We start from the raw sequence: 18,952 nt of genomic DNA on the forward strand, positions 1-18,952 counted from the left end.
AAAACGGAAAATGTTTCTGACCGTAATTCGCACACGTGCAGCCTGGGACGGGACCCTTTTGGGCGGGTTTACCTGCTCGGGTGGGAAAACCCCTAATGGGCAACAACAATGCCCTGACAAAGGCGGGCGGCTGCGTGAGAAAACTGGCTCAGAGCTATAGAGCTACGGCCTAGAGGCTATGAAGTCCCGGGGCATTAAGCATTATCATCCACCTCATTGTTCTCCGGCTGCCGTTGGTAATTCGTTGCACTTGTTTACATGGGAAATGGTATTTCGTTAGACTGTCGTAGGCGGAGGCCGAGGTATTCGGCTACTTGTCTTCCAGGTATCTCGAAGAATCCACTGCCAAAGAATAGCTTCTAGAACATTTTCCCAACCCAGTCCAATGAAAATTCCATATTGTATTTAATGTTTAATATTTTTTAATTTTTGTAATTTATTAAGAGCTAATATTTCTTGTTTTTTTTTTTTGTATTATTTTTCATTTTTTCAGATTTATGTTTTTTTGCATCATCAAATGTTTTCTTCTTTTACATCATGATAGAGTTTAACCACCGAAATGAGAACAAAATAATTAATTTGAATCAGGATTGGTTAATTGTTTCGATTTCGTGTTGCGGATCAAATCATAATTATAAAATCGCATAATTATGCTAAAAAAACATTTTGTACAAAGTATGCTACAGATCACAGAACATATATTTATTATATATTTATAGTTTTTAGTGTATATCTGATAATTATTATTATGCATTAATCGTTAATTCAATTAAAAAAAGAGGAAAACGATCCAAGGGACTCGAAAAAAAAACTATAAAATGAGGTTGCATGTGTGTTTGTGGGTGAGAGTGTTATGAAAATTAGTGCTCGGAAATTAACTTTCTCAACTTAAACACTAAACGTACTCGATACTCGATATAAATTAATGATTTTGAATGTGTGTGCTGAGTTTTAGCTGAGTTGTTCTTATTTTCTGGTTTTTTGTTTCTGTTTGCAGTTTTATTTTATTTATCGGCTGGCTATTCAATAATAGGAAATATTCTTCATCATTAATTAAAATTAATAGGAAAATCTATTTGGAGAGAAATCATAATACGAAATTCGAATTAAATATAATTGCAAGTTGTTTGCCATTTTAATGCGTTTGTGTTTGCATTTCATTTCATTTTATTGCTGATCTCTGTTTGCTTTGCATTAGTAACATTTTTTTGTTGTTTAAACCAAAACAAAACTAAAATTAGGAAAACAAAAATATGCCTTAATTGATTTCAAGCGATAAAGGAAAAATTAAATTGTTTAAAGCTTTGCCAAGTTTTTCATTCTTTCATTCATTCTTAAGCGCCATCCTACAGTTAATGTTAAATTGGTAATCATAATGTTTACTTTCTTAAGATGCTCTAATTCTACGTTTGTTTGTTAATTCTTTAAACTAAACATGTGTGTTTGTGTGTGTATTCTGTGTGTGTGTGTGTGAATGGACCAAGCCGAGCTCCGTCCAAAGAAGAAAGCTGTAGCCTGGTCTTCAGTTTATCTTGAGAGTTGTTTACACGTTACTTTATGTGGAGATCTTCACACGAAGGTTGCGAGTGGAGTTTTGACTGTACTTTAATTACACGTTTTATGGTTTATGCATTTAGTTAATAAGTTTATAGGTTTATCCAGCTTCTGGCTCCTCCTCAACGCTTACGACTGCCGGCTATCCTTCTCCGTGTTCGATTGCTAAAACGATAAAGAAAGGGGGAAATTCAAATTAGTATTTATTGCCGATCATTGATATATAATAATTTGTTTATTTGCCGTATTTATTTCGCTATTCTATGTTATCAATTAATTCCCAGTTCGCTGTTGAGATGATTTTGAGATTCTGGGCGAGAACTGGGAGGCGGGAAGGCAATATTTGAGGCGCCAAGAAAATCAAACAAGCTGTCATTGAGGTTTTGTTGTTCGCCTTTGCGTTCTTCTGCACTCAGAGAAATATCTTTTTTTGTTATAGGAAATAACTAAAATATGATTTAGTTATTTTGTATTTTTTCTCTAATGCTCTACTTTGCTTGGAGAATCTTAAATCTCAGTCTATAATTTCTTTTCAATAGAATTTTTTCCGAGTGATCTGTTCTTTCTCTCTCTCTGTGCTTTTTTTTTGTGCTCCCTTACTGGGAGGGGGCGGCGGGGGCAGGATCAGTGGGGGAAAGCGACCGAGTGGCGACTGGCGCACAGCTGCGCGAAAAAAAAAATTTCAAAAAAAGAAACAGCAACTCAAACAACCCACAGAGAGAACATTTTGAACACGTGCATTTCTTTTTACAGTTTTCAAAGTGCCCCAATGGGTGTACGAGTGTGTGTGTGTGCGTGTTTTCGAAAGAATTCTGAGGTTGATATTGTTGTTGGTTGTGTTGTTGGTGACACATCATACACACATTTTTTTTTTTTTTTGGGGCGTGTAGGTTGCAGATGTTTTGCAACAAAAACAAGAGCCACACTACGCACAACATATGGTGGGGGCAAGGAGCTCCAGCCTGTGATGGGCTTTTCAAAGCATTATTAATCAACTTAGCAGATCTGGGAATAAAATTAACAACACTTTTCGGGGCCACCCAGCTAAGCGCATTCAAAAATTGTATTTTAGGTATTGTTGTGCGATCAACCTGTTTCTTAGGTATAAAACAAATTTTTTGCCACCATCATTAATAACCAAAAATAAAAAACGAAAAGAAAAGAAGCTGCGCTAATGAAGTAAGCCAAAAACAACAAAATTATACGAAAAAAAATATCAAGACGCAGACTGATGATTCCCCAATTTCAAATTCCGTTTTCAAGCTCGCCTGTGCGTTTCTCAGTGTGTGTGTGTGAGTGAGTGAGTGTGCGAGTGGAGCTGCCCCACACACATGTGGGTCTCTCACCGTGCGAATGTGTATGTGTTTGTATGTGAAATAAATTTAAGTATCTGCAGGTGTTCATTTAAAACATCACAACAACAGAAAAAGGCCGCGAGAAAAAAAATTAACAGCTACGTATAGGCAACACAAAAGAAAGAAACCGATGGATGGCGACAACAACCGCAACTACATATAGATTGGGGAAAAAAAAAAAACAAAAAAAAAACAAAAAATTAAAACATACATTCACTCATAAGAAATGTCTGTGAAATGTCTATAAAAACGAAAGAAATTTGGATGAGGGCGGCTGGGAGAAGGTCGTTGGCGCAGATACTACTGCAGGAAGACTTCAGAAGTTAAGTCAAAAATATTAAAATCCTTGTCCACCAAAAAAAACCTTCAGAAATAAAGCCAATAAATTTCCCAAGGAAAATGTAAATCCTTACTCTCGCCCACAAAAAAAAAATAAAAATAAAATAAAAACAATTGGCAATTGCCTTATGAATGAGGTCACTTGAAAATAACAACAGTAAAAACACTGAATACTTTGACACTCAATTGTCTGCTGAATTTGCATTGCAAATGTCAACAGCTGCGGTCACAAAAATCACACAAATAGTCGCCTCAAATCCTATTCCCATAAACTTGTCCCAAACTAGAACAAAATCTCTAAATTTCCCAACCATCTCATCAAGCATTATTTCATGTGATTTTTATGGCTTTTAATACAAGCTGACTATTAAATTAAAATTCTCATCTTTCCAGGGAGGAAGACCTAAAATTGAAACCTATTTTTCTCCAATGACTCCCTAGTCTTCTGCTGAATTCTTCAAATATTTGACCAGTCAACTCACCGTTGATAAACTGTTGGATAGTTGCTGCTGCGATTGCTGCTGTTGCAGTTGCAGTTGCAATTGCTGTTGCTGTTGCTGATGCTGCTGAGCTGGCGCCACGAGGGTGTTGGGCGTTTGGCGGTCGCTAAGCGGAAGACGGGCGGCGGGACTAGAGACTTTGGCCGGCTGTTCGGCGGCTAAGCGCTGGGCTAGCACATCCGCATCCGAATCCACCTCCGCGTCATCATCCTCCATATCGCTGTCATCGTCCCGGTGCAGTGCCACACTGGTCAGGGCGGCAGCGGCATCGAAGTTACCGATCTCGGGATGCGTTTCCAGCTCTGTTTGCAGATCGCAAATGTAGTCGATCACATGCTGGATAATCTCCAGCTTAGAGAGCTTCCGGTTCTTGGGCATGAACGGGACGAGATCCTTCAGCTTGGACAGATACATCTTCATCTCGGCGTTCTCGCCGTCGCCGCGGTGTGGAGGATGGCGGGTGATACGCCCGCTGGGGTTCAGGGCCGGCATTCCGGAGGCACCTGCTGTCTGACAAACGGCCGTCAGGGACTTCATTCTGGAGATGATCGCTTTACGCTCCTTGAGTAGAATTTTGGCGGTTTTTACACGGTCGTACCGGTACTTGCGAGGTTTTCAAAAAATATTCTTTCTTTCGAAAAAGCGCTTTCTATTTGGTTGGGTTGCTTGCGTTCGATTAAGCTAATGCCTTTTGCTTTTCTCACTTCACTTTGCTTTGCTATTGCTTTGCACTTGATGTTGCTTTGAAAACACTTTAATCCAGTGTGTTTGAAAAATTTCAGAATCGATATGCGTTTGGTTTCTGGCTGCGGACCGACGTGTTGCGAGCGAGCATGTGAATATAGCAAGAGCTGTTTTTCGATTTTTGAATTCAAATCATGGGTAGTCGGCTTTTATACCCGCCGAACGGCCACGAAGGCGGAGTCTCTGGCACTCGGCTCGACTGGAGAGAGGTGAAAAACCACCCGATCGCTGTTCGGAGAGATTCGTCGGCAAGAGAGCGCCAAACACTCGTGGATAGGGGAAATTTTTACTCAATAATCCCCGATGTGGATGTGAATCTATGTGGATGCCTAAACCGGAATTGGTTAGGGGAAAATTGGATTTTATACATGATTTTTATTTTGTGGAGACTTTGGAGAATAATTTGTTTTATAAACACAAGCTAAACATTATTCAAGGCGACCAAATTTTTGTTCCAATATTTCTCGACAAACCCCTCCATCAACCTTAAGTCTGATCCACAGCTTGTAGTCGAAATTCAATCTCTCCACTTTGAAGAAAGAGTAATTCCCCTCATTCTTATTTTGATAATATTATTCTCAAGACAAAAATAAAAATGATAAACAATTTATGAATAAAACATTCATTATATTGGAAGAATAATAATTTCAATTTTGAAATTAAAATTATTGACAGACTTTTAACTTTTCAAGAGCAACTAGAACCCAGTATTAGCACCCGAAAGAAGATCCTCGAAAACAGTGCCAAGAAAATGAAAAAAAAAATATTTGAAATTAGTGATGTGGAGTACATTAAACTCCGTTGATTCTGTCAAGATCCGATTAATTTTATTATCCCGATCCACAGCTTCAGTCCTTTTATCTTTGGAGAAAACGAAATTCACCTCACGGGACAAATGTTGATTTTGGGTTCTAAGATTATGTTCCACAAAGTCCAGTGCTTAAAAACAACCCAAGTTCCAAGAGTTCCCCTGACAAAAACTCACCTTTGTAGACCCGGCTTTAAAAACTCTACAAAAAGGCTCTCTGCGAAATACATTCCATTCACCACCATCCACAAAAATCACCTTAGTAGACAGGTAGACACTTCGGGTTTCAACAAAGGGGAAAGTGCTCTGTGATTGGTCGGCTGCATTTCTCTTGTCAGTTTTAGCTCTCAACACTCTCGCGAGAGTTTTTCTTTTTTCCCATAGTTTTTGAATGAGCGTGAAAATGAATGAAAAGTGTTTTGTGGGAAACGGGAGGTTCCGCAATGAGTTCCACAATAAATACCCGACAATGAGATTGATTAAACGAGGGCTTGATTTATTACGAATTTGTGAGATTTCTTAATTTTGAAATATATTTTAATTTATATTTAAATTTATTAGGAAAGGTATATCAAAAAATAAGACTTCTTTTTTTTTTAAGATAAAGACTAATCGTTAGGAATGTAAAACATTTTCGATAAATCTATATGACTTTACGGAAGCCATATAATTTGTCATACTAATTTTTCGAAACCCAAATAAGGTCTTCAGATAATCTCCCAAAGACTTGGTTTCGTTTTCTTGATTATCAATATATTTAACAAATTCATATCGACAGGCTGATATCCAAATACTTTATGTATCTTAAACTTATCTTAATTCGGGTTTCCGATATCTTGAACACCCATAAGTGTTCGAGGCGCCTTGACTTTTCTCCCACTCGAAGTTGCAGGGTTTCTGGGCAAAGAAATGTACGATCGTATTACACACACATGAGACCGACAATCCCATTGAGGAAATTGTGGAAATTTTCATTGAAAATGAGCGGGCCGAGCATGCGAGGCGTTGTTTGTGAAAAATGACACGTCTCTGGCTATCGTCTGAGTTAGAAACGGTTTTGAATTGAATCCGATTGGCTTGTCTTTGTAAGATATCTGAATGGGCGATGTGTAAGGCGAAGCATGCTTAGCATCCAGCCGTGAATGGACTTCTGTTTATTATTACTTTGGTTTTGTGTTTGGTTATTTTTTAGAGAGACTCTGCCTTTAATTACGGCATTTCGTTCGCCAATTTCCCGCGAAACGCAGTCCAGGAATGTCCCGGCATAGGTTCCAGGAAATCAGGGGACAAGGTGTTGCATGAAATACAACAGAAATCCATGTTCCATGTCGAAAAACTAAACTCGAAAATAATTAAAAAATGCTGGCAAAAAAAGCGACGCAGTTCAAATTTCCCAGAGACCCGGCCCTGTAGTACACAAATAAAAAAAAACATACCAATCATAATTTTATGACTGCAGCGACTGCGTCTCGAGATTATTTCCCTGGTCTTCTGAATGCAGAAGACTGGAACGGAATGGAGCTTACTTTACGACTCCTGAGTGTTTCGCCTGAATGACAAATGAGCAGCAGCAGCTCAGCAGAAGAACCAACAACAGGTTAACCCAGGAGAGGAGGCCTAATGACAAAATACAGAATTTAAATACACTTTTTCTAAGGGACACTTCTAATAGAGGCATACAAAATCTGTCTAGTTTATGGATAAAAATACCTTTCAGAAACTTATTATTTTATCTAAATAATTACCAATATGGTTTACCAGTTATACACCATTTTAAAGTCCACAAATCCTTTTTTCCTAAAAATAATATTATTAATCATTAATATTTAAAAACCCTCTTAAAAGGGTATTCAAAAAAAGGATACTACTACTAGTGCAGCAATGCGATTTGCAAGCCATAGAAACTTTGTTGAGGATACGATGAAGATGAGGATCACATGTCAATCAGCGGGCGGGCACTTGCGGTGGAGCAACTTGTTAGCCAAGAGGCAAGTCCGGGAGGAGACTGGGGACGAGCAGCCGGCCGAGATACCCAAGTATCTGAGAGATGGCGTTGCAGATATGCAGCCGCATGCCGCGCCGCGTGCATCGCATGTTGAAATCCAATACGCGTCACTCAGTCCCCGATCTTCCCCTTCTCTCAAGTAAAATCCACAATCCCCAATATACTAGCTTCATGCCATAATATACAAAATATTCCATTCCCGATTCCATTCGAATCCCAGTTGAGGACATCTAGTTCGGTTGCCATTAAAGGGGTGCTCTGGTCTGTCACTCTCCGGTGACATCCCATTAATGAATTCGCCTTGGAATTCGGAAATGTTTTCGTTACGTTTTAATGCACTTGAAGAAAATTTGATTTTATTTTTCTAAAATATTTTAATAGGTGTATAGTGTTATCCCTACTATACACCTATTACCATAACCCATATATCAAGGACAGTTTAGTACTTATTTAAAATTCAAAACTTCGATTTTAGAACCCCTTTGTTTGGTAAATCTTTCTTTTTTTCAGTGAAATTTATTTTTAAACTTATTTTGCATATGCAGAGATTATGATTCTTGATGGCTGATCCCAGTTTCAAGCTGCCCAGTTGAATCCAAGGCTCTCCTGGCCCAGACTTTACTTTGGCCGCATCCGGCCTGGTTGTTTTTTGCTTATTTTTTTTGTTGTTTAACTTGCTGTTGTCCGTATGGTAACTGAATACTAATTTCATTGCGAAAAAAACGATTCATTGAGGCGTCGATGATCGCTGAGCTTTTGTTTACTTACTACACCCCTCTGACCCTCTTAGTTTCCTCATTTTTTAACCGCCTTCGAAACAATAAACAAAATTGCGTGGGAATGGGAACTGAAACAGAAATGATTTTTTTTGCTTAGTCAAGCGTTGGGTGGGAAAAGGGGGTGATTAGTAATGAAATAAGGGACATTACTGCTGGGATCAGCACAAAGCCAGAGTGCGTATAAAGTGCTTGAAGGCAACCAAGCCGCTTTTGCAATTGTTACCCTCGAAAATGATTTTGAAAAACTCACAATACAATTTTGAAAACCGAATCACAGATCATTAAACAGTTTACCATGAAAAATTTTTAATAATTCCATACTCGCATTGAAATCAACTAAACCCTTCATTGACTTTATAAGATTTTTATAAATCTATGAGAGAATTAAAATACTAGTTTTCGAAAACCCCTGTATAATTTTTCACTTAATCTTAATAACATTAAAAACCCCTTGATAATAATTTTTTGGCCTTTTTATTTGCCGCAATCTCTGGCAACTGGAGGATATTAATGACTTGTCCAACTAAAGAGATGTTAATGTCCCAAAATTTAAATGTCTATTAGTCAAGCATTGCAAGCCATATCCAACAACAAGAGGCAACAAAGGAGCGCTAAACAAATGCAGTCTATGGGAAGCCAAATAAAAGTCGACACATCGAAGCCGAGCTACTCAAAGAAAAAAAAACATACCCAGGCCCCTGATCGAAAGCGAAACCAAACTAAAACCCAAGACCCCGAAGCCCACAACTATTACACTGGGGGAAAAATTAGTGAAACTGTGGGGAAAAATTTATTTAATATATATTGTTGATTTTTGATATACATCTATCTATTTTGATATATATATATATATATGATTTATTGTATCTGGTTAATAAAATATTAAGATACTTTCCAGAATCGAAGTATTTCTTAAGAAAGTTCTGAAAGAAAGTCTATAGAAATATTTTCAGAACCTTAAGGAAACTATAGAATCCTATATATTTGGAATCTGACATCAAATTAGAATATTTCTTAAAATATTTTTAAAAAAATTATGAAATCTATGGCATAAATAATTATCCCATCAAAGAGGTAAATAAGAGAGGTAGAGGTTTAGAGAAAGAGGTATATCTAAAATTTGTGTTGTATTTTATAAAATAATATTTAGAAAACTTTATTTCAAGTGTATAATGACAAATGCTAGAGTAAACCAGGAGTTGAAAACGGCAGCAGAAGGCAAATGAACTGCTGTCAAAATAACCCCAGCCTTGTTTTGGGAAAAAAGGACACTCGGCGACAAAAGGCTCACAAAGGATATATATCGATGGAAGCCAAAATGCGAATGGGAAATGGGAATTGTGCAGCCGGCGCGCCGGCTTCTTGCCAAAAGGACAGACAGGGAGGGAGGGAGAAAGAGTGTGTCAACCAGGTGAACAGATCAGATGCGATTAGGGATTATTATGCTATTACGCAGGATACGATTAACAATGCTCGCCAGGATAACAACTGCGCCGCACGCCGTCACATATGCTCCGCCAAGCTCCCTCTTCCCTGCGCTCCACGATCGCCAGGATCTGCTTCTGGAATCAGCAACTGGGAAATATGTGTTTAGGCAAATGTGCGCTGTATTTTTTTTTTCATTCTGTATTTTTTTTTTTGCTACCCTAATTGAGTGGAAAAACGGAACAGGATGAAAGTGCGGGGAAAGGGAGGAAAGTTGGGCAATGCATCGCATCTGCAGGATAACTAACTGTGCCGGCTGCCGTTATTTGTATTGCATTTACCGTTCGGCCGCACCGGGCTTTTTTCCTCACTCTCTCCCTGATTCGATTTTGGACGTAACGCCGGCGTGTTAATTGGGAACAGCTGGGTCGGGGGGCAAATGGGAGAAATGGGAAGTAAATATGCCATAAAATATTGATCACGATTTTCGATGAATAAATGAGAGGTAGTGCCAGATGGGCTGGTCTGTGTGGTAAGCAATTTTTTATCCCAAGAGGTTCGCCATTTAACCCTTAAAAACGGTATCTAAAAATTCATTAATAAAAATAGAAAAAAATTATAAAAATAAACCCTTGTCACTATTTTTGGCACTTTATATACATAATTAAATAATGGCCAATGGTTTACCTTATTCTAAAAAAGGCAAAAAAAGGTATAACTTTATCAGAACCAGATCGATCTCTAGCTGGGAGTAGAACTATGCAGCCTCATTAGTCGGCCGACATGAGCTCTGGGATCTGTCTAGACGGAAATAATGGCCAAGACATTAGAGCCCTTGCCAAAATGAGACATTTGGCTGGTGCAACTTCATTTAGGAACCGGGACAGGTAGGCAGCAGCGCCTCCCGGCCCAAAATATTATGGCCACAATCCACTTTTCTGGTCACAACACCAAATCACCTCCCTGCCCCTGCGTTTTTCGCACAAAATCTCTGCAGGTGGTCGCTGGTGTCTGGGTCTCCTCGGATTCTGGTGTGTTGTTTCGGTTTTTGTTTCGGCCTCGTCAATTTGTCGCCAGTTGCTAATTGCTTGCATTCTGTTTGCTGTTTTTGAGCTGAGAGATGATCAAGCCAGGGAGGCCACTTGGCCCGGCTCTGTCATATCTGGCATGATGGATGGGCTCCGAGTCGGAGTCGTGCAGTGGCACTGGCCAAATGGCAAATGGCTTCTTGAGCCTCTTAAGCCCGCAAAAGAGCCCAAAAGAGGTTGCCTCTGATGACTTCTTTTCGATAACCAGCTCGGGAAGGGGCTAAGCTGATGTCTCTAGCAATGTAATCACTACTTAGAGGACGAACATGCCAGGATATGTTTTATGATTGAGTGATGTATAGTGTTGTTACAAATAATGTAATATTTAAGGAGTTGTTATCACAATGTGTGATCAATAGAGTTTAATGATCAGCCAACTAAAATATATTTCCCAGGGAAAGCTGGGGGAAAAATCTCAGCTTGCCCACATAAATCTTTCGTCTAACCATACGGGCTCTCGAATCGGGTTTGACTTTTGAGTTCCAGACCGGGGTCCAGGGTCGGGTACATCCTACATACTTCTCTCCTTTATCAGCTGCAAAACTTCCGATGGCAGAATCCAAGAGCAGATACGGCACAGCTGCTGGAGGCATTCCACGCACATGTCCACCACGCCGTGCCCGATCCCATTGATATTTCCTTGTTGTGTGTGTTTTGTTTTTGGGGTTAAAATGAGGAGAATCCGGTGGCCATGTGCTGCTCTTCACTTCATCGACGGCTGCTGTTGCTGCTGCTGCGGCTGTTTCTTCAGTTGCATGCCATAAAAATGATGAGGCGAACTGGTTGCTGCCAGCCGGCGTTTGAAGTCACTTTTCCGCTTCGGTCCAGCCCTTGGTTTCTTTGCAGAAAATTCTGAGGGTAATCATAAAAAAGAATCAAGCTAAAGAAAACATGTTTCTCTCGGCAATAGCTTAGAATAAATTATAAAAAATAATTTCTCACAAATTAAACACTTCTCGAAGTAGTTAGTAGCTGCAACATGGCTGGGCTTTGCAAACTCTTTTGTTTTTGCCACATAATAGCCCTTACCTACTTGTAAACCGTACTCTTAATATTATCCCGTCCCCTAAAAACCGCCATGTGTTCCGTGATAATAGCTAAGCTGGCATTCCAGATTCCCGAGGCCGGCTGCATTGCATCTGTGGGAGAGGAAAGCGCACACATGCCATTTGGACAGCTGGGAGGTAGAAGGGCCCGTCGAAGGGGGTTCCGTGTCAGAAACGAAGGGATGTGTGAGGAGGGCAGGGAGGTAGGGTGGTAGGGAGGGAGGGTGAGCAGCAGGCAGAAACAAAAACAAAACCATACCAGAACGTCCTTGCCCCGCAGCAGGAAGCACAATCATAAAAACTTGAACGATCGACACGTGTGCAGAAATTCCGCGCGCCAAGGAAATGGATTGGAGTTTCAGCTTCTGCGGCTGCTGCAGCGGCTGCTACTGCTACTTACTGCTGGGAAATGCATCTATATCTTGCGCATATGTCGGGTAGCGGACAGATGGAGAGCAATCCTGGCAGCAGTCGTAATCCAAGTATCGATACCCATACCCATACCCATACCCAATCCCCTAGGCAGCTGTTCCAAGCTGGCCGCCAAAAACGGTAGCCGTGCAACTTTCTATGCCCATGCAATCAAATCGCAAAAACGCACCACAAACGCTCCTCGGCCGATCGAAAGGTGCCCCGGGGGGAGGCGGATCGGCGGGGTGGGATATACATAGATATAGCAGCTGCCAATGCCGATGGACAGACGCTTGACTTTCATTAGCATTTCTAACGGCCAACGCAGCTGCCAAAGCGAGACGCGCAGCCAACTGATCCACTCCACAGATGTTGCTGACCACTGGATGCTGGACACTGGATATTGGATGTTGGATGCTGGATGCGAACTGGATCGATCCGGGGAGACACTGCCAAGGCGGCTGGGACAAGGTGAGATCAGTCCAAGTACATTTGGAGAAATTATAGATGATTCATATTCATATTTTTAGAGTAAAGGTGTAGGGAAGGTTTGTGATATATCTTAAGAATCTGGATACTTGGATGGTGATTCGGAAGTAAAAATAATATGTTTAATATATGTCTTATAGAGACAAAATTATTTCCCCCAGTGCCTTACAGCAGCTGCACACAGACGTATCTACAATATGCCCCCTGGCTGCATTTGCGTTGGAAATATTTTTAATTGCTATTGGAATTTTTCCATGTGCGCCTCGTGGACATCTTTCATTCGCATTTTGCCGTTTTGGCATCTCGGGATGCGGATGCGGTTTCGTGTGGGTTGCCAAACTGTATCACAGCAGTTGGTCCGATTCAGAGTTGTGTGGTAGTTGCAGCCGTTGCTGATGCTGTTGCTGTTGCCGTTGCAGTGGCAGTTGCCGCTTTGCAACATCAGCTGCGTGACAGTTGTCCGGCCGGCATTGAATTCAATTAGGCCGCTTGGCCAAAAGCGAGACTTACGGCTGACCGTTTGACATAATAACTGGCCACATTAGCAGCAATTGGCATTGGTCAATTAACTTTTTTCCACTCTCTCCTTCTCGTCCTCTTTGTCTTGCAACGCTTGTCGCGCTTTTCCTTATTTGCAACATTCATTGACACCTGCAATTGCCGTGTTGCAGCGTTGCAGTGTTGCAGTGTTGCAGGTTGCAGGTTGTTGGCTGCTGGTTGCTCCTTAACTGTTGCTGTCGCTGTCGTGTTCATGTTGCTGATTGGCAATCAATTTGTTGTCAGTTTTTATGATTCGCAGTGCGTCAATGTCAACTAACTGTTTTTCTTCAAGCCACAGAGTCTCTCGAGCTCAGTTGGTAATTTATTATGTTGTAGCTGACGGACATAAAACAGCAACATCGGCAATTAACACAGCATCGAACATCTAAAGTCTGCCAAGCTCCGGTAGCATCGGCCATAACAATGGCATGAGCAACATGTGGGTGTTGCAGTGGCAGTTGCAACTTCCATTGCTGCTGTCGATCCGTGGCGCGTGTTGGTGACTTCCACCAAGTTTTCAAGTCAGCTGGCCTCAGTCTCTACTCTAAGCCCAGACATGTGACCAAGATAAGCGGCATAATTATGCAAATTTGTTATAACAATCAACAGCAACCACAGCAACAGCAACAGCGACGGCGACGACGGCAACATTTTATGGCCAGTGTTAAATGCCGTCAACAGCAATTGCAATTGCCATTTATGGGGCGTTAGAATCTAAGTTATAACATAATCGCTTGTGATAGTTTTTATTTATTTGCTTGCTTTTTATTTAGATATGGGGAAAACTTTGATCTGGAAAGGTTTATTGTTTCTGCTTCTCTAGGCCTCGAACAAAGCCATCATAAATCGGTTAGAGCCAGGCCATAATAAACATGAGACCTGGATCGTCGAAATTTGAATACAAACATTGACAATTGACGGAGTTGGGGCTGAGGCAGAAACAATTCAATTGCAGCGACAAGCGATATAGAATCAATACAATGAAAAAAACTACTAATTTTAAATTTAATATTCTGCAAACCATTTTTATAAATCAAATACAAAGTTGCATAGTTTTCTTAACAGATTCTAAAGTAATGTTTAGCATGTTAGTTTAACTTATTAAGTTAAAACCATAAGCCTAAGTTCTTAGTGTACTTGGTATTCAAAATACTGGCATGGCTAGGTCGAGATCTTTGTTCTGACTCTGAGACATTGACTACGCATGCATAAATGCCTTTATAATCATTTTGCTGAACAAAATTTAGACGTCACTTGGCTGTCAGGTTGGGGTTTGATCGCCTGACGAGTTGGACATGTGGAAGAGTCCAGACTGGAGACAGGAGCAACATCTGAGAGCCAGGGCACACCAGATCATGTCCATATTTGCATTTTTGAAATGACACATGGAAATTTTCGTTGTTTTGTCTTTTTGAAAGCGGCAACAGCAGCAAGCGGCCAACAGATTGACGGCAGCTGCAACAAGACCAAGTTGACAACAACAACAGCAACAACAACACTAACAACAATGACAAACAACGGCCTGGAATGGTAAGCGAAAGTCGTGCGCAAATCCGAGCAGGCGACAGCATATGGGATATGCTATATGTATGTAGATATATATACATACTATATCCATATCCATATATATGCTATATGGCTATGGTCTGGTCGTTGCGAGAGATAATTGCTGTCGCATATTTTCCACGTCCACTTGTTGTCGCTGTTGCAGCAGCAGCAGCAACAGCAACAGCAACAGCAGCAATAGCAATCGAAGACAACCGGCTGGCAGCTTGGCAACATGTGTTGCTCCTTTTGGGCACTTTTGCAACTGGTAACTGGCAATCAGCATCGGCCGCCCGGCTGTGCAAATATTTGGAACTTCCCCGATATCTCCGGCGATAGCAAATTACTTTACGACCCATCAACATCGTCACATGTGCGCCATATCGCATGCGTGTTTACTGCATTCTGTCCCACTGTGCGGGCAAGTTCAATGTCTGGGCAGCAGCAGCAACACCAACAGCAACATCAGCAACTGAAAGAGCAATAACAAGCCGCGAGAACTGCAAAAAATAAGCAAATAAGGGCAGAAAGCAAGTGGAAAGCATTTCAATTGAGAGCGAAGAGAATAAAATTATTGAATAAATTATTTTAATATTTAAAGCAGAAGAATTAATGCTCTATAAATTAATACAAAAAATCATGAGAGGCCTAGATAAGTGTCTTAGAAGCATGCAATTTAAAAAATTATGGTTTGTAAGAAAAAGCAATGCTTAAATAAAAAATAATAAGATTAAACATTAAAATATTAGCAAACACTCCGCAATGATTATTAAAAGCAAATACTTTTTGCAAAATGATAAACAAATCACTTCAAAGCCATTGAACTTGGAAAGCTTTTAATTAAAGATAGTTGGAATTTATTAATATTTATTTGATAAGAATGGACTAATTAAGAGTAAGGGAGAATAAATTAAATAACTTGTGGTTATGAAATTCTTTGGGATTAAACTTTGAAGAGTTATTTGAAATATTAGTTTTGAAAATAATTCCTATGATATTTATAAAGCACAGTTTTGGCGAGTTCCATTTTTCATGTAATAAAAATTTTTCTGTAAGCCTTTTGGGAATGTTGGTATCCCCAATTAAACGGTCGTCGCCTTCGTTAAACCAACCCATGTAAATCATAAAAAACAAAAGGGATAACAAAGAAAAGTGGCCAAAACAACAACCATTGACTTTTCATGCATTCTGAGCACATTTTACGTTTTCCCCCCCTTTTTTTTGAAAGTGCTGCCTGCTCTGAGAACCGCTGAGAGCGCTGTTCACTGTTGGACTCTTCTGCGCGCCGGCTTTGTGTGGCTTGTTTTATTTGCCGGCTGCCTCCCCAGTTGGCTGGAAGAGTCTCAGGTCTCAGGCACAGTCTCTGGAAATTGATAAAGACGCAGACACATGGACACGCACAGGCTGATCGCCGAGGTGAAGCAGCGTCCGGCTCTCTGGGATCTCGCGCACCCGGACCGCTCCAACCGGACGGAAACGCAGCGACTCTGGCTGGAGGTGGCCGACGCAGTGGGGCTGAATGGTGAGTACACTGAGAGATGTTCCTCAGATTTTATTTAACATTATTGTATGTATATTGATTATTACAACCTTACTTTAATCTCTGTGTAAAATGCAACCATGACTAACTTTACTTTCCCGCTCTATCTGTTTTTGTTTACCCTCCTTTCGCTTGAAGTGGATTTGTGCCGCACCAAGTGGAAGAATCTGCGCTGCAGCCATCGACGCCTCTCCCGCCGCAGTGGCCTGAAGCACCAGCACCACAACCCCTCACCTGGCCACCAGTGGTCGTACGCCGAAGCCATGAGCTTCCTGGACGGACACTACACACCCCAGGACAGCGGCACCAACGACGAGGAGTACATGCCCGAGACTGATGTGTCACCCGACTCGATGCTGACCTTCAAGATGGAGGAGAAGGATGAAATGGAGGCGGACAACGACGCCTTGATGCAGGAGTTTCAGAACGCAGCCACTCCGCAGGCTATGAGGAGGCTTTCGCAGAGCATTTCCCTGGCCAGTGCGGCGGCTGAGGAGCAGGTTACGCCGGACTCCCAGGGATTGCGACAGGCCATGGGACTGGGAGTGGGATTGGCAGTAAATCCAAATGTCGTCCAAGGTAGCGCTATGGCGGCAGCGGCGGCCAGCAGCTGCCACTGCGCCAAGCGGGTGGACGAGCAGGTGAACTTCCTGGAGAACCTGGAGCGGGAGGAGCAACAACTGATGCAGTCCACCAGCCAGGATCTGGCCAGGTCCAAGAACGTACTCCATGTGGGCGATTCCGACTACAACTACCTGATCAGCTTCCTGCCCCTTATGAAGCAGATGACGCCCATCCAAAACGTCTACTTTCGGGCCAAGATGGGCGAGCTCTTGTTGCAGACGATGCAGCAGGCGACACTGCAGCAGCAGCAGCAACAGCAACAGCAGCAACAACAGATGATGCAGCAACAACTGCAACAGCAACAGCAACAAAGGCAACAGCCGCAGCAGCAACAACAACAGCAGCAGCCCTCGCAAATGTTGTTGAACCAACAGCAGATGGCCTTGGACCAGGCCCAAGTAAGCACCAGCTCTACGAACTGGAGCTGAAGCGGAGATTGGAGCCAGGAAGTGGAGCGGGAGAATCGAGAATTGCGAATTTTGAGAACTATGCAACCAGAGAGCGCAAAATGATGAGCACGAGAGGGCGGCACTGAGAAATGCGCCTGCCCTGTGCACAGTGACACAAAAGCTGATATTATATTTGACGATTTAATTATTTACATTTCAATAAAGACGATTTTGTACTTTTTTATAAATAATTTGTTTCATTTTATTTTTATTTTTTTAGAAGATATTGTGAAGGATATGGGTATACTAAAGTATCTTAAAATTTGAAAGCTAAATAACTTTAAAGTCACTAAGATATATAGAGTAGAATGTCGCCTGATAAGGAAGGCTTGTTCTCCTCAGATCTTCCAATTCCTCAACCAAGATTCTATAACTAATTTGAGCTTGTATAATACAGTATAAAATAAAATACAGGAAAATAATTTTGGACCATCTATCTTAAACTTTACTTTAAATAACTAATAGAAATTGCTCTTTTTATAAAAAAGAATCTTGAGACTTTTGGATTGTAAAATCCATTTGGAATATCTGCAATAACATCACCAAGGAAGGCTATCGTTCTCGTTATTTTTTTGTTCAACTTGGGAACTTTATGTTGTAATTTAGTGATGGAGCCTCTGCCATGGATCAATGCCCTTAGGTTCGCCCTCAGCTGCGCATAATCGGTGACTCCGTAACTCTGAACTGAACAAATAATCCCAGGCCAAAGGCTGGAGCGAGAACGAGGGGAGGAGATAGTGACATTCGTGTGGGCGTTCGAGTGGATTTAGCTGCAACTACAGATACTCGACTGTGAGGCTGAGCTTTGCCTTTTGCTCTTGCCAGCTTGCCAGTTTGCCAGTTTGCCAGCTGCAGGCTGCAGATGCCAGTTTTCGAGATGCAAGGGCATCCGACGTAATCTCGCCTCCGGGCTGCCCACACATGTCCGCATTCAGCCCGGGCATCCGGGGGTAATCAGGGAGGGGAATCACATCGCGTCGCGTCAATAAATTACTATACACTAGAATGAGCCCCATCGACGATCGCCGGTGGTCCTGATGTCCGTCCGTCTGTTCGTCTGTCGGCCTTTCCGTCCTCTGTCCCCATCGTGTGTTAAAAGCCAAGACCAAACTTAACATGGCCATAAAAAAAAAGAACGCGGCTACAAAAGCAAACAATCGCATTTTGTGGCAAGGGGGGGAATACATAGGTCGCTCGAGAAATCAACGCAGCTGCGGATGACGAATCGAAATTGACATTGAACTGAGAGAGGCTGGAACCACAGAGTTAGCCCCACAAAGTGGCAGGAGGCAGGGTGCAAGAGGCACGACGGCATGGGGCCAGAAACCATCTGAGGGAGAGGCGACAACAATCGACTTGGTGGCTTTGCGACGTCATGTGTTTGAACTTGTTGCAGCCAGTTGGGGCATAAGCATGGGCCTGGCTCTTAACTCTTGGCTCTTACCTCTTGGCCTGCCCCATGAATTCCAATTTCAATAGCAATAGCCACAGAGGTTAAACCAAAAACACCGGAAAAATCAGTAGCTGTTAGGGGGCAAGGTTTTGAAATTAAGATTATTTCTGAACCACTGGGTACCTTCAAGAGGAATTTTATAAAAAAATCGTATAAATTATTTAATAAATAATTTTTTTAGAGTGTACTAAACGTTTTGAAAAACAGTTTAAGGTGTGTTCTTGAGCTTGAACAGCGTCGTCGAGCCCACAGTGGCAG

At 41.6% G+C, this 18,952-nt stretch overlaps 2 protein-coding genes across 2 annotated transcripts; one reads left to right on the forward strand and one right to left on the reverse strand.

Annotated features, from left to right (window-relative positions):
- Positions 1–452: 452 nt before the first annotated feature.
- LOC6493265 (protein extra-macrochaetae) lies at positions 453–4,626 on the reverse strand. Its single transcript, XM_001957358.4, has 2 exons — positions 3,731–4,626; positions 453–1,719 (listed from the first exon to the last, which is right to left on the reverse strand). Exons 1-2 carry the CDS (start codon positions 4,283–4,285, stop codon positions 1,684–1,686), a joined length of 591 nt encoding a protein of 196 aa, XP_001957394.1. The 5' UTR covers positions 4,286–4,626; the 3' UTR covers positions 453–1,683.
- Positions 4,627–15,926: 11,300 nt separating this feature from the next.
- On the forward strand, positions 15,927–17,429 carry LOC6506702 (putative uncharacterized protein DDB_G0271606). The gene is made up of 2 exons (XM_001957357.4): positions 15,927–16,150; positions 16,307–17,429. Exons 1-2 carry the CDS (start codon positions 16,018–16,020, stop codon positions 17,218–17,220), a joined length of 1,047 nt encoding a protein of 348 aa, XP_001957393.1. The 5' UTR covers positions 15,927–16,017; the 3' UTR covers positions 17,221–17,429.
- The last annotated feature ends 1,523 nt before the right edge of the window (positions 17,430–18,952 follow it).

Source organism: Drosophila ananassae, chromosome 2R (assembly GCF_017639315.1).
Source record: "Drosophila ananassae strain 14024-0371.13 chromosome 2R, ASM1763931v2, whole genome shotgun sequence".
Classification (NCBI taxonomy): Eukaryota; Metazoa; Arthropoda; class Insecta; order Diptera; family Drosophilidae; genus Drosophila; species Drosophila ananassae.

Bases quoted from the DNA above. Each gene is read 5' to 3' on its own strand.
- LOC6493265 (XM_001957358.4), bottom strand. From the start codon at position 4,285: ATGAAGTCCCTGACGGCCGTTTGTCAGACAGCAGGTGCCTCCGGAATG. The intron at 1,720-3,730 runs GTGAGTTGACTG...TTATCGTTTTAG, and splicing joins TATCCAACAGTTTATCAACG to CAATCGAACACGGAGAAGGA.
- LOC6506702 (XM_001957357.4), top strand. From the start codon at position 16,018: ATGGACACGCACAGGCTGATCGCCGAGGTGAAGCAGCGTCCGGCTCTC. The intron at 16,151-16,306 runs GTGAGTACACTG...TTTCGCTTGAAG, and splicing joins CGACGCAGTGGGGCTGAATG to TGGATTTGTGCCGCACCAAG.